This window comes from Notamacropus eugenii, chromosome 1, assembly GCF_028372415.1.
Source record: "Notamacropus eugenii isolate mMacEug1 chromosome 1, mMacEug1.pri_v2, whole genome shotgun sequence".
Classification (NCBI taxonomy): domain Eukaryota; kingdom Metazoa; phylum Chordata; class Mammalia; order Diprotodontia; family Macropodidae; genus Notamacropus; species Notamacropus eugenii.
The window spans coordinates 391,058,861-391,085,879 of record NC_092872.1 but is presented as its reverse complement, the minus strand read 5'-3'; the positions used below and the strand labels follow the sequence as shown (position 1 = coordinate 391,085,879).

The window sequence follows — 27,019 nt, the reverse complement described above, 5'->3', positions numbered from 1 at the left end:
GCTCTCCAGTTTTATGTCAATTATATTCTTGTGTGCTTTATAAAAAGTACTTTCATAATATTTCACAAAAAAACTATAAATGTTTATAAGGAAAAATATATTAACTAAAGACCAAAAAATGTGTGTGAAAGTGTCCCACAGGTGTAAACATGATTTATTCCCTCAAAAATTATTAACTAAATTACCTAAAAATGTGGCAATATTGCCTTTTTTATGACTACAAAGCTTTTGAATTAGTTTCACATGCATGGCTTATCCATGTACAGTGGATATATAAAATAAAACCAAGTGTAAGGAGAAAACCAGAGTACTTAACAGAGATTTAAAGTCACTTTAAAATGATTATTTAAATCAACACCAAAACAAACATGTCAAGAACAATAGTTCTTAAAAATGCCATCTTTTAGGGAAACTATTTAAGCCCATTATGTTTTTGCCTATCCTTAAATTCATTACCACTTTTCCTAAATAGTACTAAGTAAACCTTCTATGTTAAAGAGGGACTCAAATTACAACATCTCATTCTTCACTTTATGAACATTGATTATTTCAATCTATATAGCTCAGCCCACAAAAAATGCAACCCATCCAAAGACTTATTCCTTTAGTGGGAATCTTTTTTGAAGGACATCACAATGTCATTTAGATTCAGTAAGTATGAAGTTCTTAATGTATACCAAAATATGATTTTTTTTAAAAAAGTATTTGAACTTGAATTCAGGAATCAATTGAATTAATATTATACTTCAAAATAATCTGATCTCCTCCAGGCAAGACAGAGTGAACATTAAACTATCTTGGAGAAAGTTGAGTGTCAGCTAAGTGGTGCAGTGGGTTCCAGGCTTGAAGTCAGGAAGATTTTTTACTGAGTTCGAATCTGACCTCAGACACTTACTAGCTGTGTGAAGCATCACAAGCCATTTAACCCTGTTTGCCTGTCTTTCTCATCTGTAAAATGAGCTAGAGAAGGAAATGGCAAACCACTCCAGTATCTTTGCCAAGAAAACCCCCAATGGGGTCATGAAAAGAGTTGGACATAAATGAAGTGACTGAACAAAATTAAAATGTAGTAAGAGACTTAGTGGAATCCTGAAATGGAATCCAAATGGACAGAATGTATTCAGAAGCAATTAATACCTATTCAACGTAAGACTAAATGTTCATTGTTGAAATAGTAAAATGAAATGTAAGAAATCTATCTGGAAAAACTCCTAACCAAAACCTGTACAAATTCTGGCCCTAAAAACTATGGCAGCAAAGAAAAGTATAGACTTTTCTCCTAAAATGGAGGAAGAAAATCAATAGACATTCTCAGAGAAATATATGTGTGTATACATACACACACACACACACACACACACACACACACACATTATATATATATATATATATATATATATATATATATATATATATATATATATATATATATAAAATGCAATGTACTCTATGTGGAAACCATTAAATAGCTTCAAGAATGTAATCAAAATATATTCCAAGGGATATAACCACATAATATAACCAACAATGAACCAGCAAAAGCAAAAAAGTCTTAAATAAATGTCAAAGTAATAACAATATGTTTGTAGAAATGGAGGAGTTTTTTAAGGCAATTCTTGATTAGGTTATTGTCACTAGAAATTAGAAAAGAGTAGTCCTTAAGGAGTCCAACCTTGAAATGGAAATCATAGAATTGGACTAACACATCAAAGAAATTTACAAAAATTCAGTACCTATCATATTCCTATGTTATTGTTATTCATCAACAACTTGCTATCTTCCATGCACTAATGAATGACAAACCATACTACAAATACAAAGCTCAAAATATCCTAGAAAACCAACAAAATATGCTGGAATTAGAGTATTATGACAGAAAAAAACTTTTGCCCATCCTTTTCTGATATAATATTTCCATGGAAATTTAAGAACACTATTTTAAATAGATTTTGCTATACCAAATATTCATAATCTCAAAGCTATAGTAAAAATAAAAATCATAAAAAGCATTTATTTTGAAAGGACTAGAATAAGAAATTGAAATAACATGGGAATAAGAAGAAGTACATATCTTGTCTATCATAATGGACTCCTTTTTTTTACAGGTTAAAAAAAGTCGCTATTTATAGTTGAATAAAATAATTAGAATATAAACTCACATAGAATTGCAAGGGAGATTAAGCATATTGAAATAGTCTTAGTGAAGTTTCAAGCTAGGACATAAATAAGCTCATATCCTATTGAGTTTATTCAACTACAAGTAGCAATTATTTTGTTTATCTGTGAAAGAGTCTATAGAACATTAAACATAAGACAAAATAACAGCATAATGATTTATCTTAGGGCAATTTTTCTCCAATCTCCACTGAAAAGATAAAAACAATAAAATAATACAAATAACAATAAATGAAACAATGGTTTAAAGACTAGAAATAAATTTACATACTTTATCTTCTTTGATCTTTACATCATCATCATCATTGTCGTCGTCGTCATCATCGTCATCATTATTTTCAGTTTCATTTTACAGAGGAGGAAATTGAAAATCATTAAATTAAGACTTTCCCATGATAAAGTCAGAGATATAATTCAAACTGTACTCTTTCTTTTCTCTTATTCCAATACTCTATCAAGTGGTTGTCATAATCTAGTATGTTTAGCGTTTAAGTAAAGTGTGAGAGCTCCCTGATTTTATAGTTCTATCTTAAGTAACAAAATAGTAGTCTTTTATTTTTTTTGTGGGGGATAACAAAGAAATGGGAAAATCAGCATTGTCCATGCCTGAAATTATTTATTGTCTAAAGAGATATGTTGTAGTTCAAGAGATTGTAAATGTAAAATCTCATCTTTCTAGTTTTAATAGCTAGTAACTGCACTGACTGTGTTTCAATATAATTGATTCCCTTTGTAGTCCTACATATTTTATTTTAAACATTTGAAATTGTTATTCTTAGAAGGTATTCATAAGCTTCCCCTGCCTGCTAAAAAGGGTCCATCACATACACACACACACACACACACACACACACACACACACACACACACACACACACATGTTTAAAAGCCCTAGTCTTAGGAACTAGTAAGTCTCATCCCCCCATTTTATAGATGTGGAAACTGAGGCAGAGAAGTTAAGTGACTTGTCCATGGTCATACACATCTATGAAGTATCTGTAGTATTATTTCTTCATTCATTGTTTCTTTCTTTCTGTCTCTTTAAGGAACAGCCAGGTTCTAGAATATTTTAATACTCTTTCTTTTCCTCATGATCTAACATGATCAAATACTGCTTTGTATAATGTGCTGAATAGAAAGACAATATGCAGAATAGTAAAATGCATTGGCTGATAAAGAAATCATTTAATTTTACATAAAGCAATCCATTCTCAAAATAAAGTTGGATATTTGAGAAAAAATTCATCAAGCACAAAAATTTTATTTTGGCCTCTCAGAGAACCACTCTCTAACAAACATTAGGTAGCCATCTACATTGAATTCCCCAAAGCAATTGGAGAGTCAAAGACACTTTGGGTGAATAATTTTACCACTATACAAAAAAAAGAAACAGACAGTAAGGAAGTTTTCCACAATTATGTGCAAGTTGTACAGAATATGGACCTTTTTTGCTACTATAATTCATATTTTATCACTAGTCAAAACACAGTAATGTAGTATAATCAGTAGAATGTTAGGAGTCAAATATATGATTTGCTTCTAAACTAGTTCAGTTTCTTATTTGCTTAGGTAGGTAACTTAACACAACTACACTTTATATTCATCATCTATAAAATAAAAAACTAGTTGATATCTAAAATACCTTTAAAAGTGAAAGATTTCTTCTATGATAATATGCTACCATGAATTCCCTTTGAAAAGAGGTACAGCAGGGGTTTCAACAATGAATTTACATTGACATTATTGTGAGAGTTCTCTGTCCTTAATATAATCTCCTCCATGTAGAATCAAGAAAGGAGATTTGATTTATATCACATTGATTATAGTAACCTGGGTGACAAATACAAATTGATGGATTTTCTGCCATCTTTTGTTGAAACTTTCAGATACCTTGATAAGCAATGAATTACAAATTCTCATGTTTGTCTTTCTTTTCCACTTTAAAAAAATGTATTGAGACCCTTCTTTAGACATGGTAATACTTTAAGAAAGAACTCTGAACGATTTGCTTGTATTTTATAAATTTACTAGTTGTTCAGATCTTGTCCATATGAAATTATTCATCTGCATGAACAAAGAAAATATGTGATTGCTACAACTTTCAGGAGTGGAAACATGATGGTGGAGTAGAAAACCTTCTAGACAACTCTTCAAAAATTCCCCTTCAAGCAACTTTAAAATAATACCTCAAATTGAATTCTAGAGTGTCAGAGACTGCAAAAGATCAGAATGACATAGTTTTTCAGCCCAACACAACATAAGAAATTGTAAAGAGAGATTCATAACATGGGGGAAGAGGCTTGTCTAGAGTTCACATGGAAGAAACACCAGTAGTAAGACTAAGTGGTGGAGACAGAAATATCAGTAATTTGGGAAGCTCCTGAGGCAGAGATAGTAAGGAAACTTGGCAAATGGTCAGAAAGAGATTAAAAGGTTGCCTCATGTTACCATTAGACACAAGATAAGATGCTGTTAGACAACTCCATTGTCTATGCTCATTTCTGAATCATAGTTCAAGGGCAGAGGGAAGCATTTTTGGTCAAGGAAATGGAAGTCCTGAGGAGCAGTATTGCTTCTGGTCCTAAGGGACCAGGGTCAATGAGGAATAGTATCAATTGTAATTCCAAAGGATCAAGGACTCTTCCTGGATAAGGACCAGAGTGCAGAACAAGACAACAGTGATGACATATCTTTCCAGATCATTCAACCTTCGAAGCACTGAAAACTTCCAAACCACTAGAACCAGCTCTAAAAACAGCAGGGTGAAAAACCTGAAGGTTAAGAAAGAGTCCCTCTTCTTCATGCCAGAAACAGAGCCCAACAATAACATAAACTTCCAAATCAAGAAATAAGGTGAAAAACATGAGCAAACAAACAAACAGAAAAGAATGTGACCATAAAAATCAAAGACACTAACTCAGAAGATGACAATGAAGTAAACAAACAAACAAAAAATCTAGAAGCAAAGCAAAAAAGAAAAAAATATGATTTAGATAATAGCCAACAATAATTCCTTGGAAAGGTAAAGAAATATTTCCAAACTCCAATGAGGGGTGGAGAAAAAAATTGAGTAAAGAAATAAAAGCAAATGAAGAAAATTAAGAAAAGACAATTAGTAACTTGGTAAAAGAGGCACCAAAAATACTAAAGAAACTGCCTCAAAAACAGAACTGACCAAATGAAAAAAGAAGTACAAAACCTTGGTGAAGAAAATAATTCCTTAAAAATTTGAATTGCCTAAGTGGAAGATAATGATTCCATGAGATATCCAGAAACCATCAAACAAAGAAAATAATGAAAAAAAGATTAAAGAAAATGTTAAATATTTCAGAAAAATAATTGACCTAGAAAAGAGATCAAGGAGAGATAATTGAATAATTATTGAATTATCTAAAAGACAATCAAAAAATGATCTTAGTCATCATATTTCAAGAAACTGTCAAGGAAAAGTGCCATGATATCCCAGAAACTGAATGGTAAATAGAAATGGAAGGAAATTATGGATCATTACCTGAAAGAGATGCCAAAGTGAAAACTCCCAGGAATATTATAATCAAAATTTCAGAGCTCCCAGGTTAAAAAGAAAATACTTCTAGCAGGAAGTAAAAAAAAACCAAACTACTTAAATACCATGGAGTCACAGTTGGGATTACAAAAGACTTAATACATACTACATTTAAAGAAGCACAGAGCTTGAACTATTATATTTCAAAAAGGCACAAAAGTTGGAATTACAACCAAAAATAATCTACCCAGAAAACTAAGTACAATTCTCCAAGGGAAAAGATTTCATATTCAATGATATAGAAGACTTTCAATCAGTCCTGATGAAAAGACGTGAGCAAAATTTCTTAAAAAATGACTTTCAAATATGACTCAAGAGAAGCACAAAAAGGAAACCATGAAAGAGAAATCATTAGGCACTCAGTGATGTAAAAGGTACATAATACCTTCCCATAAGGGAAGGTGATATATATATATATATATATATATATATATATATATATCTTCTAAGAACTTTACGATTATTAGGCCAGATAAAAGGATTCTAAATAAGAACCAATTATGCTGGGATGATATAAAAAGGATGGATGAGAAATAGGAGTGCACTGAGAGAAGGTGAAAGAGAGAGGAAGAATGGAGAAAATTATCTCATATAAAAGAAGTATACAAGGAGGAGCTTTTATAGTGGAGAGGAAAATGGTGGGGGAGTCAGACTTTACTTGTACCTTACTCATATCTAAATTGGTTCAAAAAGAGGAAATATGTGTGTGCGTGTGTGTGTGTGTGTCACACACACATACACACACACACACACACACTCACAGACACGTCTGTGTTCATTTGGTGAGAGAAATCCCTCTTGCTTAACAGGGAAATAGGAGGTAAAGATGATTTTAAAAAGGGAAGACAGATAAAAGCATCGAGTGTTCAGAAGCAAACCAACTTTAGAGGAGAAACAAGATAAAAAGAGAGAGAACTGGACAAACAGAAGAAACTAGGATAGAGAGACATGAACAGCAAGCAATCATAACTATGAATGTGAAAGGGATAAATTCACCCATAAAATGGAACCCAATAGCATAATGGATTAGAAACTAGGATCCAAAATATGCTGTTCACAAGAAACAAACTTGAAGAAAAAACACACACACACACACACACACACATATTTAAAGTAAAGAACTGAAACAGAATCCATTATACTTCAGATGAAGTAAAAAAAAAAAAAACAGACAGGGGTAGCAACCATCTCAGACAAAGCAAAAGGAAAAATAGACCTCATTAAAAGAGTTAAGCAGGGAAACTACACCTTGCTGAAAGGATAACATAGACAATGAAGTAATATCAATACAAAACATATATGCACTGAATGGCATAGCATCAAAATTCTTAGAGAAATTGTTAAACAAATTACTGGAAGAAATGGACGATAAAAGTACGGTCAATGGGGGTCTCAACTTTCCTCTCTCAAGGTTGGTTAAATCTAACCAGAAAATAAATAAGAAGGCAAGGAGATGAATGGAAGCTTGGAAAAGTTAGATATGATAGATCTCTGAAAAAACTAAATGGGAATAAAAAAGAATATGCCTTTTTGTTAGTTGTAGATGAGAACTTCACAAAAATTGACCATGTATTAAGGCATAACATTCTCACAAGCAAATGCACGAAAGCAGAGAAATACATAATGCATACTTTTCAGATCATAATACAATTTTTAAAAAATTTCATTTAATAAATCATCATGGAAGCATAGGTTAAAAATTAATTGGAAATGAAATAATCTAATCATAAAGAATGAGAGGATCAAAGAAAAAACCATATAAAATCAATAATTTCATTAAAGATAATGACAACATGCCAATATTTGGGGGATGCTGCCAAAGTAATACTTAGAGAAAAATTTCTAAATGTTTACATCAGTAAAATAGAGAAAGGCAGATTGATGCATCAGGAATGCAACTATTTTTAAAAACAGAAAAACAACACATTAAAAATTACTAATTAAATACCAAAATGGAAAGCCTAAATATCAAAAACAGATTTAAAAAATATAAATTTTTTTAAAAAATTGAATAAATAAATAAAACTATAATTCTTTTGAAAATATAATTAAATAGATAATCCAATTGTTAATTTGATTTAAAAATGTGCCACTAATGAAGATAAATTAAAGTTATTATTAGGAGTTATTTTGCTCAGTTATGTGGCAGTAAAATTAACAATCCAAGTGAAATGAATAAATATACACAAAAGTTATAAACTGCCTAGATTAACAGAACAAGCAATAGATTGCTTAAATAATCCTGTCTTAAAAAAGCAAATTGAATAAGCCCTAAATGAGCTCCCTAAAAAATATCCCCACTACCTGATATATTCACAGGTGAATTCTACCAAACATTTAAAAAATAATACCAATGGAAAGCAAAGATGTCTATTATCTTTATTATTATTCAATATCATACTAGAAATGCTAGCTACAGCAATAAGACAAGAAAAAGAAATGGAAGAAATAAAAATAGGCAACGAGGAAAAAAGATAAACACTCTTTGTAGATGATATGATGGTATAAAGAGAGAACCCTAGAGAATCATCTAAAAAAACTACTCAAAAACAACTAAAACTTCAGGAAAGATGTAGGATATAAAATAAATCCACATAAGTCATCATCATGTCTATATACTACCAACAAAACCTGGGAGCAAAAGACAGAAAAAGAAATTTAATTAAAAACAATTGCAGGCAATATAAAATACTTGGGAATCTACTTGCCAAGATAAAACAAGGAATTATATGGACACAGTTAAGAAATACTTTTTACTCAAATACATATCTAATCAAGTGGAAAAATATTAATTGCTCACAGGTAGACTGAGTTAATATAGCAAAAATGATAGTTCTACCTGAGTTAATTTACCTATTCAGTGCTATACCAATCAAAATTACCAAAGAATTATTTTATAGAGCTAGAAATAATTACAACAAAATTCAGTGGAAGAAGAAAAGGTGAAGAATAACAAAGGATTCAGTGGGGAAAAACATGTGAAGGAAGGAGTATCAGATTTGAAACTATATTACAAAATTGTAATCAGAAAAACAAGTCTGGCACTAGCTAAGAAATAGAGTGGGAGATCAGAGAAATAGATTTGCTACACAATATGCAATGATAATTGACCGTAGTAATCTAGTGTTTGATAAATCCAATCATACAAATTTGGGGGATAAGAATTCACTATACAACAAAAAATTGCTGGGAAAACCGGAAAGCAGTTTGGCAGAAACTAGATAGAGATCAATATCTCACACCAAATACTGAGATAAGGTCAAAATAGCTAAGTGATTTAGACATAAATGTTGATAAAATAAGTCAAGTAGGTGAATATGGGGAAAAAATGTATCTAGCGGATCTGTGAACAAGAGAAGAGTTTATGATCAAACAATGAATATTGGAGATTATAGGGAATAAAATAAATAATTTTGGTTGCATCAAATTAAAAAGTTTTTGCAAAAACAATACTAATGCAGCCAAAATTAGAATGAAAACAGAAAAAATGGGGAAATTTTTGCAACAAATTTCTTTGATAAAGATCTTCCTTCTTAAATATATAGGGAAGTGAGACAAATTTATAAAAATATAAGCTATTCTTCGATTGGTTAGTGGTCAAAGGATATTGAAAGGTTTAAAAAGAAAAAAATCAGAGTTATCAATAGGTACATAAAAAGATGCTGCAAATCACTACTGGCTAGAAAAATGTTAATTAAAACAACTCTGATATATCACCTCATGCCTATCAAATTGGCTATTATGACAGAAAAAGAAAATTACAAATTCTGGAAGGGATGGAAAAATTGTTTAATACACTATTGGCAGAGTTGTGAAGTAACCCAATCATTATGCGTCCAAGGGGATATAAAATGGTGACACCCTTAGACTCAGTAATGTCTCTTTTAGGTCTGTATTTCAAAAAGATCAAATAAAATTTAAAAAGAACTTATTTATACAAAAATACTTATAGATGCTCTTTTTGTTGTGTCAAAGATTTGAAAATCAAGATGCCCATCAATTGGGAAATGCCTAAATAAGTTGTAGTATATGCTTGTGATGGAATAGTATTATGCTATAAGAAATAAAGAGCAAGATGATTTCAGAAAGATCTGGGAAGACTTCTATAAACACACAAAGTGAAGTAAGCAGAAGCAAGAGAATATTGTACACAGTAACAGCTATATTGTAAAGTTGATCAACTGTGAAAAACTTGCCTACTCTGATCAAGACAATGATACGAGACATTTTCAAAGAATTTGGGATGAAAACTACTCCTCCAGAAAAATGCTCTCCTCCAGAGAGTAAACTGATGAACTCTGAATGAAGGTTGAACCATCTTTTTTAAACTTATAAATTTTTTTATTATTTTGTTTGTTTTTTTCTTTTGTGATGTGACTAATATGGAAATGTTTGACATAACCTCACATGTATAATCAAAATCAAAGTACTTGTCTCCTCAAGGAAAGGGGGAAAGGATGGAAGGGAAGGAGAGAATTTGGAACTTAAAATTTTAAAGAATGACTTTAAAAATTACATGTAATTCGGAAATACTTAAACAAATAAATAAATAGATTTTAAAAATATTTGCTATATATCCAGATATTTCAAACAGCCAAACATAAATACATTTAAAATATTTAACAAAATATTTAAAATATATTTTACAATAAATATAAAAATTGATATTTTTATAAAAAGACTATAAACCAAAAATCTGAACTCTGGATACAATTTTGCTATATTTACATGTAACCCCATTTTCACATTTTTTTCCATTTGACTTTCTGATAAATACTCCTCTCCTATTCTGTATCAGTCCCTGTTGACTTCCTTCAGGCTCTGAAGATTCAATATATTGAACAACACTTGTTTCTTTTTATTCTCTGTAGTTGATGTGTGTGGTCTGGTTCAAAGGAAACTTCTAAAGCCTAAAAAAATCCTTACAAGGCTCCTCAGGGAACCTACAATCTGATATTAAAATCAGGAGAGTAAAATAATTTTATGAAAAGAAAAATGAAGATGTGAGATTTTTTTCCCCTCTGAAACTACAGAAGTTTGATGACTGTGGAATGAAAACTTGAGGGTTAAGTGTTTTGCTCCCATTTAACACTGCTTCAAGATAATTCAAGTACCAGATTCATTACTCTTGCTATCTCTTTCTATAGGATTCATAATATTGGAAAAATGAAAAATTACCAAAACAATCTCATCCTCCACTGGCGCTGTTGTGACTGAGGGCAGCACTGTCCTGGACACCTTTTCCACTCCTCTGTGGTTCTGAAGGTTGGTAAAATAATTGACAGCTGCAAACTCAATAAGGGCAGAGAAGACAAAGGCAAAACACACAGCTATGAACCAATCCATGGCCGTTGCATAGGACACCTTTGGTAAAGAATGTCTAGCACTGATACTTAAAGTAGTCATGGTTAAAACAGTGGTAATTCCTAAAAAGGAAAAAGAAAGAAATGTATGGTTTTAGAACTGAGGATCCTATAATGAGGTCAAATGAGACAGTGTTAATGAAAAGCATGAAGGAAGTGCTGAATTAATGAAAAAATATTAGCAATTATAATGATGCTTTTAAATGTTATGAAGGTTGACTACAAACATCAAGAAGCTGATAGCTATTGATTAAATTGACGTTGAATGATTGTAGAAATTTAAGGACATGTCTTCCTTGAAACCATTCAATCCTCAAACTTCCTGTCTTTTCTAATGAATCTTTTAGGAAAAGGACAGAAGTACAAAGAGGTAAAAATACCTCTCTTCCATAGGATGAGATGATTACTAAGGTCCTCCAAATTCTTTAATTTCATTGGTTTAAAATTGTATTGAAAATAATCACTTATTTATTCATGAGGAATTTGGTTTTATTCTGACCTACTTCAAACTACATTAATCCCTTTTCCTAACAATGTAATAGACTGTTAAGAAGTAAGGAAGATAATATCAATAAAAATAATAGTAATAGTAAATCTTTAAAATTTTTTAAAGTACTTTACATGTCATCACATTTAATCTTCACAACAACCTTGGAAGATAGGTGCTATTTTTTACTCTTTCTATTTTACAGATGAAGAAACTGGGGCTGAGATGAAGTGAGTTACTTAGGGTTACAAAGGACTAAATGTCTGATATTAAAATCAGGAGAGGAAAATAATCTTTATATTTGAACTAAGATCTTCCTGATTTCAATTTTGGGTCTCTATCTACTGTACCACCTAGCTTCGGTGTATTTAATAACATATAGCAACATCAACAACATTCACATAAGCACACTAAAGTTTGCAAAGTGTTCTACATGCATTTGATCCTAGCAACCATCATGTGCTGTGTTATTGTTGCCATTTTGTAGATTAGAAAACAGAATCTGAGAAAACATCGAGTTCACGACAGCCACGTAGCTACTGAGGGTTTATAGCAAAATTTGAAAACTAGTCTTCCTGACTCCAAGTGTAGCCATTTATCATCTAGAGTAAATAATTAAATAAGAAAATAGATATATGATTAAAAAACAAATAAATGAATACAGAAGAAAATTGCAGTACTTAATTAGGTCTTATATCAGTATTATGTTGACTATGTTTTATTTTTTTTAAATGACAATTGGAAAACTAACAGAATTTTCTATTCATGCAAGAACTTAGAGATAATTTATATCACTGCTTGTTTTAGAAAGCTAATTATCACTACCATTCTTCAGAGATTAGTTGGGGGAAATCTATATAAATTGTAGATGAAGTCCATTTGATTTCGTGACTAACTCAGGTGCATCTAGTTGGTACAACTGATAATTTCATTCCTATTTACTTCAACAGGTAATCATCATATATCCATTATGTACCCAACACTACCTTTGGCACTGAGGGAATAAAGAAAAAAGTCATTATATATCACTGGGTCCTTCCCTCAAGGAGTTTTCAAGGTACTCATACAGAAATGAGCTTCATAATAGCTTGTTCTATATTACACCTTTGTTTTTAATCATTTTTAGGAAATAATATCAAACTACTCCTGGGCACACACTGATTGTCTTTTGTACTGGGAAAGTCCCATTTGTAAACCTTCATCAGAGTATGACTTTTTCTTAATTTTAGGGTTAATGGAAGAGAGTGTTATTGGGTCACATTCTAAATCACATAAGGATTTTGATGTTATTGTGAATTTTAATGTTGCTTATAACTAAAGATCAAAGAAACAGAATCCCATAGTTTTAAGTCATAGACTCCCTGAGCTTGTATTTCTCAGCTATAAAATAGAAGGGTGGGGCTTTTTAACTCCTGGGGTGTCTACCAAGTTCAAATCTGTGAGTAGGTTGAAGAGACACAGGACATTTCATTTTTAATCTAGAGTGTTCAAACTGGAAGTGACTTTGGGAGATGTGTCTGCCCAGCTTCTCAGTTTTGCAGATGACAAAACTGAAACACAGAAAGAGTAAAGAATTTTCCCAAAGTCACCCAGGCTGGGAATGGCGGTCCTCTTGTACAAAACATGCTAGCATTAAAAATATTATTATATTATTATATTTGCTTCTCTCAGAAAAGATTCTTAGTTGTGTAAGTTTTTTAATAGTTCTTTATATCAACTTGAGTCTAGAATCAGGTTAGACTGAAGTCATTCTGGCACCAGTATTGGCAGCCTTGTGCCTAAAGTGTTAGCTACTTTTCTTCTTCAGGTGTTCATCATCCAATTCAATTCCATATTGTGTTTTTTTTTTTTTTTAACTTATTTAATACGAGGAAAATACCTTCTAACTACTGGCCTCTCAATTTATAGAATAATTGTGTATTGCATTAAACCAAATTGAACTGAATTTGTATAATTTTGGACTAATTTCTAACTAAAGCAGCAAATATCTTACTGCTTTTTGCTTAAGGCAAACTAGGATGAGCTTTAGAATTAGAAAGGTCATCTAGGAAAAAGGAGTTCAGAGAGGTGGATCACTTGCTCATAGATGGGAAAGATAAGAGTCAATCCCAGGTCACGTCATATCTATAATCTCTCCACTGCACCAAGCTTTCAATTAATGGCCTTGAGAAGTTTGAAGTTGACAACTGGTCACTTTATTTACTTAGCCCTCTGATCTAAAAAAAAAAAACAAAAAAAACATAATGAAAAGAATGGGCAGTGTCAGTCTTTATAGTTCCTTATATTCTAAGAAACTTAGTGAGACAAGGTGCTGTGATTTAAGTGACAACTGATTTGGTGACAGGAAACCTGAATTCAAGCTATACTGCATCTATGTAACCTTGAGCAAGCCTTAGTTTTCCCGGATCTCTGTACTCTCATTGGTAAAATGAGGGTTGGATGAGGTCATTTCTAAAGTCCCTTTCAGCTTTAATATTGAGATCCTAGATTTCATTTTGCAATTCCTTTATGTTCCTAGCAGTAACAACAAGATCATGCTAATATCAGTTTTAAAAATATGTTCACATTCATTGACTCAAATGATCATCATGACAACCTATCAAGTAGGAACTTGAAGATTTACCATATGCATTTTGAAGATACAAAAGCTGAGGTCCAAAGTAAAGAAATTAATACCCCAAAGTCAAATAGTGAACTAATTAACTGAATCAACTGCTCAACAATTTTTGTGAATTAGCCTGAATGGGATAAAAAGACATTTCTATAATCTTATGCAAACAGCAGAATGTTGGCTAGTACACATGAATTGAAATAATTTAACAGCACAAATCATCCCGTAGAAATCTTTTTCCACAGCCTGATATTTCAGCTTAATATTATTTATATTATGAAAAATATCTATAAGCCAAGTGGGAAGAATATATTATTGCCTTGGGATAAGGATATCTGCTATGTAAGTTTTATAATGATATGTTTTATGGGGCAAAAAAAAATACCTTAAGTGAACCAATATATAAACATCTATGAGGGGAATACATTTCTCATTTATATGGTTATTGGTAATCCATGAATGACATATATCTACCTATATGCTGACAAATTTACAATACCATGAGAAACAGCAGGGGGGATCTGGGTTAGACTGTCCTCAGATACTTAATTTAGCTATGTAACCATGGCAAATTCTCTTTACCTCTCAGAGTCTCAGTTTACTCCTCTACAAAACAAGGGGATAATTATATTTACAAAAATCTTTTAGAGGTAGCATAGTATTGGATTCAGAGTTGGAATTGGGTTCAAATTCCATCTTTTTCACTTTCCAGTTGTTTATCCTAAAGAAAGCCACTTCACCTCTCTAAGCATTAGATTCCTCATTCATAAAAGACAGCTTAGTAGATTGAATAGAGTGCTGAACTTGGAGTCTTGAAGACTCAGGTTCAAATTCTACCTCTGATTCTCACTAGCTGTGGGCAAATTGCTTAGCCTTTTTGAAACTTAGCTTCTCCACCTGTAAAACCAGTGTGATAATATCTTGTGGCTGCCTCAGAAACTTATTGTGAAATTTAAATTAAATAATTTATGTGAAGAACTTCATAAAATTTGTTGTATTATAGCACTAAACATAGACTTCCCTGATTGCCTCAATTGCCAGTGCCTTCTCTCCAAGGATATGCTGTGTATTTATGGTGAAAATGTTATATACAAATGCTTATTCACATGCATATTATATCCCCTCCTTCAATGAGAGTTTCTTTAGTTTTCCTATTTAATTTTTGCTAAGTATCTCCCATACTTAGCAAAGAGCCTGGAACACAGTAGGTATGTAATATAAATGATCAATTGTTGTTGCTTTTTTTTGTTCTTACCTTCCCTTTGTTGATTATTTCCAATTTATCCTGTCTATCTTGTTTATATCTAGCTATTTCCAATTTATCTCCTCTTTTACACCCTGAATTACTTCACAGTATGGACTGTCTTTTACCATTCTTTATATCCTCAGCTCTTATCACAATGCCTAGCATGTAGTAGGTGCCTAATACATGCTAACTGACTGACTGACTGAACTTATAGGCTTATACTGAAAATTAAAATGAGGTAATTATGAAAGCATCAGATGTCTATGAAAGGAACTTGTAAAACATATAATGCTAGAGAAATTAAGCTATTATTTAACTTAAGCATCATATATTTGTTTCTATGCATTTTATATGCTTGCATTTTTAAATTTTTTATTACAGCTTTAGATCTTTTATTTATGGTAAGCTCATTTAGCTCTTTCAAATGCAATCTGTGGATATAAACTACATAATGTCTACCTACAGAGTTGGAATTACAAAATTGGGGAAGGGGAGAAGGAAGGGTACGTATCTCACAACTATATTCCCCATATTTTGTTCTATTGCTCCCTTTGTTGAGAGTCTTTTAAATTCCACATTCAGACCTATCTTCTTTTTCTGTATTTCATTTCTTCAGGTCCAATTTGGAACACAAGCTAGGACCCAGGAAGAACACCAGCCACTATTCTTGAAAAAACAGTCCCTTAGTTGAGCATGAGCATAACTTGGATGAGGGTCATGGTGAGTGGGTATTCTCTCTAAATAAGAAAGGAATTAATTTTTCACTGGTAGATGGCAAAAAAAAACCCAACAATTGCCATGAATATTCAATTAAAATATGGAAAGGATGTGAGGTAATGAATAAATGATATGAAGGCAGAGACAGTAAGACATACCAAAAACAGTTCTAGCAGGAACAGACTCCTTATTAATCCAGAAAGACACTTGAGATAGAATGACTGTCATAATGCAGGGAGTGTATATCTGTATCATGAAATATCCCATCTTCCTTTGCAAGTGGAAATAAACTGTCATGATTACATATTCACCTGCAAGGAGACACGTACATCAGGGTTATTGTTGTTGACATCATGCAAAAGAAGGAAGCTTAAAGTAAATCAAACAGGATTTTAAATTAGCATGTCCTGGGAGGAAAAAAAAAGAAGAGGAAAAGCTCAATGCACAAAAAAGGGGAGGGGGGAAGGGGGAACTGATCATTCGATAGAGCAAAGAAGTATATCCATTTATTCTTTGGACATTTTTGTCACGTACTGACAAAAGCAGCATTCTTCAAGGTCAAGCCAGACTGCATACATCTATACACCTAGTGGAGAAATCAATTTTTAGCAAATCTTTCTGGAACTTTCAAGAGGGCAAGTTCAGCTAAGAAATAATAAATAAAGAATGTCAACAAGGTATACCACTGGAAAATTGTGGTCTAGTTACCAGGTGAGGGCTGCCAGATTCTTACCTGTATTGGACTTTACTATCTCGCTAGACACAGTCTGTCCAATCAGATCATACTGGAGGAGGCTCGAGGATTCTTGAGGAACTTCTACAGAATAAAGAGGGCCCTTTTTCCACGTATAGATGATCTCACTTTTGGGGTAAGCATCTGAATTTTAAGAACATATTAGGCATAGCGATGAATCTTAGTATTTTCATCTGATCGACATAAGCCATTTTTGTTTCCTTTTTTGTAAGGAATGAGATCTAATTGTAACAAACTGAGCTGTCATTGTCATTTTATCTGAGAAGCTAAAAAACATTTCTTAGAACCTGCATTACTATATACACACAGAAGATGTGATGAATTAATTATGCTTCCTGAATCTTACTGAGAATCACAAGTAGCTGCAAGTTATTTGTGTGTTTTATAGTGATACTCCTTTCTAGCTCCCTAGGATATCGATTTAGTTACTCAAATAATAACTTATGTTGAATAAGTTATTTGCATACGTGAGATTTTTCAGACTTACAGCTCCCGAACTTCAGTGGACAAGCATGTCCATCCATAGGAAAGTTAACCAGTCTCATGGGGCAGTCAGCATTGATAGTAAGTCTAAAACACATTGAAAAAGAGGATGCTATGATATTATTATCTAGAAGGCCCTGAGGACCAAAGAAATATAGCTGTTCAAAGCTTACCTCATTGTGTAGAGAATAGTTCCATTCTGCATGATACGGAAGAGTTTGTTTGGGGTTGTCATGTTGTGAGCTATGGACTTTTTTCCATTCCTAAAAAATGTGTCAGGTGTCCAGATTTTGCTGACCATCAGATTATTCAAACTTAGAATCTTAGATGGGCCCCTGAACTTTAGCCTCTCATCAGTCCATGTCTGACGGAAGAAAACATCCATTGTATATTCCTGTGATAAGGCAAAACAGTCACTGAGCTGCCTGATAATTTATTAAACATCTTTCATTCATTGCTTTAATATTAAAACTTATTTCCTTTAAGGAATAACTAGAAATAATCACTCTTTGGGGAAATAGCCTATTCAAAATGCTTTAGTCTCATTGCAACATTATTCTTCTTGTTTCTTGGAATATTTGTTGTGTTACTAACCCTTTTCACATGTAGTAAAATAGCTATACATAACCTAACATGAAAACAATTCTCTTAACTAAACACCCTCTGTGTGTTTCTCTCACTCTCTCTGCCTCCCTTCCCTCCATCTCCAAATTACCTCCACCCCATCCTCACCCATTATGTCCCACTCCATCCCCATCCACATCCACATCTATGTATCCATTTCCATCTCTATCACAATCTCCATACTTATCCTCATTTCCATTATTCTAAAGGAGAATATAACTTAAAAATTCTGTTGCATTTTAGGTTCATAAGGTTCATCTAGTCTCAATTCATCTTATATCTTCTTTTGGCATTTAACCCTCTATTAAATGGCTACAGGAGTGTGATTACACTTTGCCTACCAAGTGCCTTTTCATCCTCAAATCAAAATTCAGTTACATAGTTCTCAAAATACATTATATATTCCAATATTCCATTGTCCAGTCAAGAAGTCTTTTACATATGTAGTTAAAATTATGTCACTAAATTTACATCTCATTAAAATTTGTCTTCAAAAACAATGTGCTTGGTACTTTGAAAGTAAATATGTGATTGTATCAGGACAATTTTTATTTCTTTTTTCTCCTAAGACTTCAAGAAATATGCCTTTGTAAACTTGGATGAGGGGACAATTTTTGCACCTAATTTCCCAGTTCCCTTTTTATGTCTGGCTTTTATTGTCAGCATTTATTTGAGACAAAATGTGACAAACATGGTCTCACTTAATGCAGTCAAACTCTGGATTCTAGTGGCTAGATTCAACATTATGATGCACTTTGGGGGAAAAATATCCCAGAAAAAAGTTCTAGGCTTCCCCTCTCACCACCCCTCCCCCAACCTTCAGCCAGTCAGGTCTTCAATAATAGCATTGTAGAAATTCATAGCAATTGCCAGCATTAGTAAAGTTCAACAAATTCATGCTGCATTTTCATATTATTAAAAACCATTAAGGCTCTGGATAATGCAAGCTCTCCATACTCATTCAGGCAGGCAGTCCCAAAGTGAAAATCTCTCAAATCTCAGGTTCTTGTCCTTCCTCTGTCTCCAATAGCTGATAGCTAGAAGCTGAATGTAAAGGAAGACAGCAGTGGCACTTCCACTATAAAATCTAGCAATGCTGGAGCACTGACTGTGGATGGTGTTTAATGTTGTTTTAATGGATAGGTTAAAATATTACTTGAGGACATCCAAAGAACACCACAAAGTACTTAGTTCTCAAGGGCTAGCTTAGAGTTTTAGTGCCATTTACCATAAATATGGCTTTCCAATACTTAGTCGTCTATCCATAAAGTTGACTGCATCATACCTTCCTGAGTGCCATTTCGTAAATACTTCTGTGTTGGATTTCAAAAGGTAGCTAAACCACAAACGTTAAATGTTTTCTCAGTCTAGTTGTTATGCACTTGGATCCTTAGTATCCTTCTCCCAACCTGATAATCCCCACTTTTTCACTGGGAAATAAAATTTTAACTATCATTTTTGTTTGTTTGTTTTTCCTTCAATAGACCTGAGGAAGAAAGACTAAAGAAAGTCACTTATAAATTGTTCAAGCTTGGGCCCTAATGAGATTGTCTAGGAGATTAAATTCAACAATCTACTCTAAAAAATACCCCCCTTCCAATATGATGGGAAATATTTCAATTCAATTAGTTCAGCAAATATCCATCAATAACTTTCTAAATGTTAGGCATTGGGCATAAATAAGTGAATCCTGTATCATAGACCTAAGGCCATGGTTAAGTGGAAATACTAGGTATATCTCACAATTTCTGGTCTTAATTCCTACTCCCTAAAGAACAGATTCTTTAGCATGGGATACCCTGGAGCACGTAGAGCTCGAAGTACACTTACCATTTCCACATCAGACACAGGACCAAAGCTTGTAACATAAATATCAGTTTTCACTTCAGTGACAGCACCTAAGATGAAAGTGAAGAAGAGTGAGGGTTTTTTCCCCCTCTTATATCTTGCCCATATAAACAAAATTTAGAGAATTTCCTAAGGGCTACACAAAAAATTCAGCAACATTCTGCAATCATTCTTTTCTTTCCTAGGAATCCCTAGTTCCATTCAGTTGTGAAAATTCACTTATGCCAACCCAGACTAAAAGATTTAAGGTGAGACTAGCTCCTGGATTTCCCCAATTACTTTGCTCAGGCTGTGTAAGATGTGGCTAAAAAAACAAAAACTTCAACAGAATTCAGTTAAGTTTCCCTTGCAAATAGTGTGATCATAGAAGGACAAGAAAGGAGGAGGAGGCTGTTTGAGGATAAAGAATAATCAAAATTCACCCCCTCTTACCTCCAAATCCTGGTCGAAGCCTGTTGTCATAGCCATCTAACAGGTTGTCCAGTATCCTGCTGATATTCTTTGAGTAGAGGTTTCCTTCATACATGGGATCACCCAGGGCATTGTCCAGGCTGCAGATAAAGGGAACATGCTATGTGGCTCTCTCGCTCACTCCCACCCCATCTCTTTATTTCGTTTGATCAGGACCCCAGAATATAATTTTCTCCTCCATTCCCCTGATATAAGGAAAGAAAGGAACTGGGGTAGGGAAAACACTTACCATAAAATGATGTACAGCCACTTCAGAAGTGAGGGAATCCTGCAGTGCATTGTACTGTGCAGGGGCTTCCCCTTTCCCACCCTCCTCTACCAGTCTACTGGAGCAATGCTCCCAAGACCTTACATATCCCTTGTTCTTATTCTCTTCAACCCAGTGACTCAGTGGATAAAGAAGCTTCTGTGGAAGAGTTTCAGGGGAGTGTACAAGTAGGTACCCCTCTTTCTTTTACTTCCCTCTCTTTTGGGGGAGTTTGTAGTCTTAGACTTCTTCACCACCACTCAGGCTTCTCTGACTGGCTCAGTTGGATAATGAGGGTTGAAGGGACAGTGCATGGTGAGAGCAGTGACAATAATAGAATAAGGCATTAGGGGAGATTAAAAGGAAGAAATCCACTGCTAGTTTTGGCAAGGAGTTAGCAGGGCCCCATTAGGGAATCTGGAAAAGCAGTGGCATCTTGCTGATTGAGATTATGTTCAAAATGGGCTCCACATTTTTTATTTTTATGGTTCACATATTCCTACTCAGCTCTTACTACATTGTTTTTTTTTTTTTTAATAAATGGCCTTTCTCTTAAGTCTTCATTTTGATTTTTTCTATATTACTGATAGATCTTTTCTTTATATTTAACAAAATGTCCCAATGTCCTGCCTATGAGCAAGTAAAAACACAGAAAAAGGACTCGAGTTTTGTTAGTATGTGTTTTGGTTTCAAGCTTTTTTATTGTTTGCTTCCTAAAACCAGGAACCCCACCCCACCCCCAACTCAAACCCTTTTGAATTTCTCTTTTATTTTCATTTTTGAGTTCCAGATTCTTTCCTGTCCCCTCTCCAACCTATTGAGAAAGCAGGAAATATGATATCCTTTTATACATGTGGAGTGATACAAAACATTCCCACATGTACCTCCATTTTAAACACACAGCTTTTCCACCTGAGACTTTATGCGTCCCAGCACAATATTCAGAAGGACGGACAGTTTTTTATGAGTTAGACTTCTTCAAGAAATTTAAATAACCAAAAGGCCAATACAATCCAGGAATTACTTCAAGAAATAAGCATTCTGTGTTTTTTGCCAATCATAGAAATGCAGTCTAGAAAGAGCACCAACAGTATACAGGACAAGTTCATTTGCAAAATGTTATGGAGTAGGATGATAGGAGATTATGAATGATAGTGCCTCACAAGTCAACAGAAAGGAAACAAGAAGAAAAGGAATTTCTCGCAAAAATGACTTAAACCTATCATGAGACAGCATTTGAAGATGAAGCTAAAGGGAAGATAACAAGGAAAAAAAAGGGAATGCATCTGCCACTATTTAACTAGTGACTTATGTTTGTATTTCCAAATTCCTAGTTACTAATCTTTGGGATTTTGGAATGGAAAATGGAAATTCCAGGGACTTCTTGGCAATCATGGAAGTCATAAGTTCTTTTTTTTTTATTTTTCATGATATTTTATTTATTGTTTAAATAACAATGATTATACATTCACAATGGTGGTTCATTTTCCTGTTATAATTAAAAGCATTTTTACATATTACATATTAAAAGTTTCCACAATTTTCAGTGAAAAGCTAATATATAATAAATACATAGTTTATTGTTACCCTGAGCCAATATATTGTCATAATGATTTAAAATGTATCTGGCAATGAGGTGACTGATTTCCTTTATTTTTTTCTTAAAATACTTCAAACATTACTCATATTCTTCACTCATCATTAGGGATATATAAAAATTTTAACAAATAAGAATCAGAAAGTTTAGTTCTATTTACAAACAACTGTACAATATTCAAATCCTTGCAAATGCTTGAGTATTATCAGTATTATGTAACCCAACATTCAAATCTCCTAACAAGGTTAGTAGCACCACAGAGAATCATGTGTAAAATTACTAATTTGAAGAGTTATTTTGCTTCCAAAACTCATAATATATTGGAACACCACTTAGCATACTCATATAAAATATACTACGTGCATAAGCATTAATATTTCTTTTATTTGCAAAAATGATTCATTGTTCTAAGGATACAGGGCCTTGAATACACACATAATATGGCAACAGTTATAAGTAAAATTGATTAGATAGTGACTGCTTCTCTCCTACATGCTTCTTCGTAGTGCCCAGAAATGTCAACTTTAACCTAAGATACTAAGGGTCAACATTTCTTTATCTTACTTTCAACTTAATGTCAATGGATTCCATCAAACCAGTAATGTCTCTAGGTTGATTGATAGCCATTTATTCTCACAAATAATTTCCTCCAAATTCTAAACTGATTTTTCTCAGGATTCAGAAAAAAAATAAATTTCCAAAAATGCTGGGATATATGGAGGCACTTCCACTCATCAGGAATGATAGTGATACCACCATATTGGTATTCCACTAATATGTGTGTATGAGTATATACATATATATATACACACATACATACATACACATACATACTAGTACTATATGCAAAGCAGCACATGTGCTTAAGGATATGAATGCAGGGAGAGCTGTTGGAACAAAGCATAGGCTGAAGAAATCCATGATGGAAATGACACAATACTAAAGTCTCCTAGAAATAGTTTGAAGAAATCTTGATAAGGAGAAGATTGTAGAAGTAAAAAAAGATCACTAGTTCTTTATGGAAGAAAAAGAGCAGAGTGGTGCTTGATGAGATAATAAAACTACCTATCCATATGCCGACTTCATCACCTATATTTTCGATGCATAACAATGACAATAACTCAGGTTTATATAGTGCTTTAAGGTTTGTAAAGCATTTTATCTCATTTTTTATGAAAGTATGAGAAAGAAACAGTCTTTTCCAAAAGCAGACAATGTGCACAGTCACAGGAGATTGTCAGGCAGGGTGGTGGGGAAAGAGGGGAAACATCCCACTCTGTCTGTCTGCCCATTTCCAGAAATTTTACAACTTTGCAGAATGCAATATATTCTTAAAGACCCTCCTCAAGCAATATGTGAGCACTTTTCTACCTATATATGTTGAAAGCATACAAAACTCCATGTCAAATAGAATGAACAGATAACTATATAATATTCTTCTAAGTATCATATTGTAATGCATAGAACAAGGAGGCATGTTCTCCAAAAGTGTGTACAATTTTTATAAAAGATGTCTTACATTAATGCAAAATTATTTTCCCTAATAATGATGATATGTGTATACATACATACACAATACATATTATGTATTCAGAGATATTTTGCTTGAGTAATATGGTACAGTAAAACATGCAGCCTTTAAAGAAAAATTCTCTCTTTGAAAAAGATCAAAATAACTGGAGGTACAAAGTAGATAAAGAATATTAATTGGCCAGATCACATTATGCAGTTGTATAGGAATTAATTTCATCTACACACATGCATACAAACACACATATACATACACACACCCACACACCTTATACACACATATATAAAGATATGAAGATATAGATATATGGGTAAATAGGAATATGGATATCTATGTTTCTATATTACCAATACCTACATCTATGTATTTATCTTGGTCTATAAATATCTCTGAATATATACCTATAGATTATCTATAGATATATGTCTCTCCTACACATATATGTGCCTAAGTGTGATGTGTGTATGTATGAAGGATAAACATTCTAGATAAACAAAGTGCAGACTCTAGATCTGCATAAGAAAAATGAAGAATAATGTGCATTACATTTTAGGGAGCTGTTCATTGGCTTCAATGATCCTAAGTGGCTTAAAGGTCATATTCAACAGTATGCCTGAACTGCAGTATCAGTAGATTAATTAATGATGATGCTGCCACAATTCTGTTGGATTTGTCAATTATATACACAGCATATGAGTATCCTTCAAAGAAAAACTACACATCATCAACATCTCTATTGGAGAAACATCCTAATTATCATCATATGAAATAATTTTAAAAAGCTGTATCATCAGTCATAGGAGGCAATAATCACCTTTCCAGAGTCTACTTGATCATTTCAAGACATTAGATAATTCAAGGAAGGGTAGTGTACTGGAAAGAGTTCTGGTTTTGGAATCAGATGGGTTTAAATCCTTTCTCTCTTTCTTATGACCTATGTGAATTTTGGCAAGTCATTTAATTGTTCTGGAACTCGTTTTCCTCACCTAGAAAATGAGAGAATTTGGCTAGATGGCCTTTAATATCCCCTGTAACTCTAAATCCATCTGCACCCTGTTACTTATATGGACCTCAGCTTCTTTATCTGTAAAATTAGGAAGTTAAACCCTAAGATTTCTTCACACTAGAATTCTAAAATCATTAGAAGCTCTTCAAATAGGATAGTTTGATTGATTGCAGTCTCCCAAAGTAAAATTTGCAGATGGTGCCATGATGGCTACAAGACTAAACTTTTTTTTTTTTTTCACAGAGAAGAGGTCATTAATTAACATAGGCAAAGTGCATCACCCAATGGTCTTGCCCACTTGTTCATCTATTTTACCCTTGCAGAGCTACTTAGGAATCATTTCCATTGCAAGTTTATTTGGACAAGCCAGTGAACACCATGATGAACTAATAGAACATATTATTATAAATTTCCCCAAGGGAAAAAGGTCACAAAGGAACAATTTCTATATTGCAATTGAAGATCATTTAATGATGCTGGAAGGGATCTCACCTACCTTAATTCCAAGAAGCAGTTTCCTAATGGGTGGACATTTCATTAATTATAGATGCTAAATGACAACAGAGAATGAAATTAGAGTTATGAAATCCCTGTTGAAAGGCATAGAAGATTAGACCTTTCAATTTCATGATGTTGGATAAGAAATCTGGAGTTCATTAGCCAGACATTCTCTGGGGCTATCCTTTGTCCAGAGATTTAAAAATAATTACAATGTAAAGAAAGGTAAATGAATTCATAGAATGCTATGATATACATGGCATTATTACTGGAGACTGGTGTATTATATGATTTTTGCTGCAAAATAGCTATGAAGAATCATCCTGCTGGGTACTAATACTTCAGAAAAAGCAGGGAAAGGGATAGAGTCACATAGAGTATAGTAAGAAAAGAGTACTGAAATGGTAGTAAATGTAACTAGATTCAAAATCAACAGTCATTTCTGTATTGTGTGGCTTTGGGTAAATTACTTAACCTCTCTGAACTTCAGTATCCTCGTGAGTAAAATAAGGACAATATTTTAACTACCTGTCTCACGGGATTATTTGAAAGATGCAATGAAATTCCATCGCCAATTTTTTCCCATAATTGTAAAGCACTCAGTAAACATGTGTCAGTGTTATTTCAGTGAAAGGAAATGTGAAGATTTAAATTCTCATCTCTTCCTGCTCTTAATTCTCTTCTTCATTACTTTGAAACTATCTAGACTTATCTATGCTTCTCTTACCTTCTGCATGTTCTTATTGGAACATTTATAACTGTTTTATAGGCCTCCATGGTACATATAACATTAAAACCACATTTAGCATTTAAGTACCACCAATGCCACATTTCTATGGTTATCATTTTGTCTTTGATCCTAAGACATTATAGCAAGGAATATTTTGTTTTCTTGCCAAGCTACTTTTTCTACTATTTTATAACAATACTCCATTTCATAATCTGTCTCTATCACTTAGTACGACTATCTCCCCATGCACCCACACATTATGTGACACTTGGAGGTAACCCTTAAATCTCATGCTTTTCTCCCTCATATTGAGGAAATCTCCAAGTTCTATTGATAGGCCCTTTCTGATGTCCCTTATCTTCATCTTTCCCTTTCCATCCCTTACTGACACCATAGTATTCTATGCCCTAATCACCTCATGCCTAGATTAGGACAGCAGCCTCTGAGTTGGGTTCATTAATGTTTCCATTAATTCTTATATGTCTTATATAATGATACCAGTCTAATGTTCCATTAGCATTTCATCATTTTATTCCACTGCTCAAAAACCTTCAGTAGCTACAATTTCCCTCTGGGTTTAAATGAATACTTTGTTTTCAAATCTAGTCTGCCTTACCTAGCAGACAATTATCATTGATGACTCAACATACGTGTATCTGTCATTCAAAGTAACATCAGTCTTCTTACCATCCCTCCAAAATGTCATACTGAATTTTTGCCTTCAGGCCTTTATTCATGTTCCTCTTTCATGAACATTTCTTTCCGTGTGTCAATAGAAAGTCTACTCAAGCCCCACCTTTCCCCTGAAACCTTTTGCTATCCATGACTCTTAGGGGTCTCTCCTACTATACTTTGTCCATTGATTCACTGTGACTGTATTGCTCTTATCCTGTACCATGTCATTTGATTCTCTCTTCCAAATTAGATTGTAGAATCTTTGTCATCAGAGACCCTTATAATTCCCTTGGCTCTCCACAGTACCTTATATAGTGCGGAACCTAAAAGAAATATGTATGCAACTAACTTGCTGACATTCTCTCTTCTTAGAATTCGATACCTCTGTTGT

At 33.2% G+C, this 27,019-nt stretch overlaps 1 protein-coding gene across 1 annotated transcript in view; it reads right to left on the bottom strand.

Annotated features, from left to right (window-relative positions):
• Window positions 1–26,000, bottom strand: part of GABRA6 (gamma-aminobutyric acid type A receptor subunit alpha6) — a 45,819-nt gene extending 19,819 nt beyond the window's left edge. The window contains exons 1-8 of the mRNA XM_072629444.1: window positions 25,951–26,000; window positions 20,306–20,424; window positions 19,856–19,923; window positions 17,575–17,795; window positions 17,406–17,488; window positions 16,898–17,041; window positions 16,323–16,475; window positions 10,919–11,166 (exon numbers count right to left, since the gene is read on the bottom strand). Of these exons, the coding sequence (XP_072485545.1) occupies window positions 10,919–11,166; window positions 16,323–16,475; window positions 16,898–17,041; window positions 17,406–17,488; window positions 17,575–17,795; window positions 19,856–19,923; window positions 20,306–20,424; window positions 25,951–26,000 (1,086 nt within the window). The remainder of the gene's footprint in view (window positions 1–10,918; window positions 11,167–16,322; window positions 16,476–16,897; window positions 17,042–17,405; window positions 17,489–17,574; window positions 17,796–19,855; window positions 19,924–20,305; window positions 20,425–25,950) is intronic.
• Between the last annotated feature and the right edge of the window lie 1,019 nt (window positions 26,001–27,019).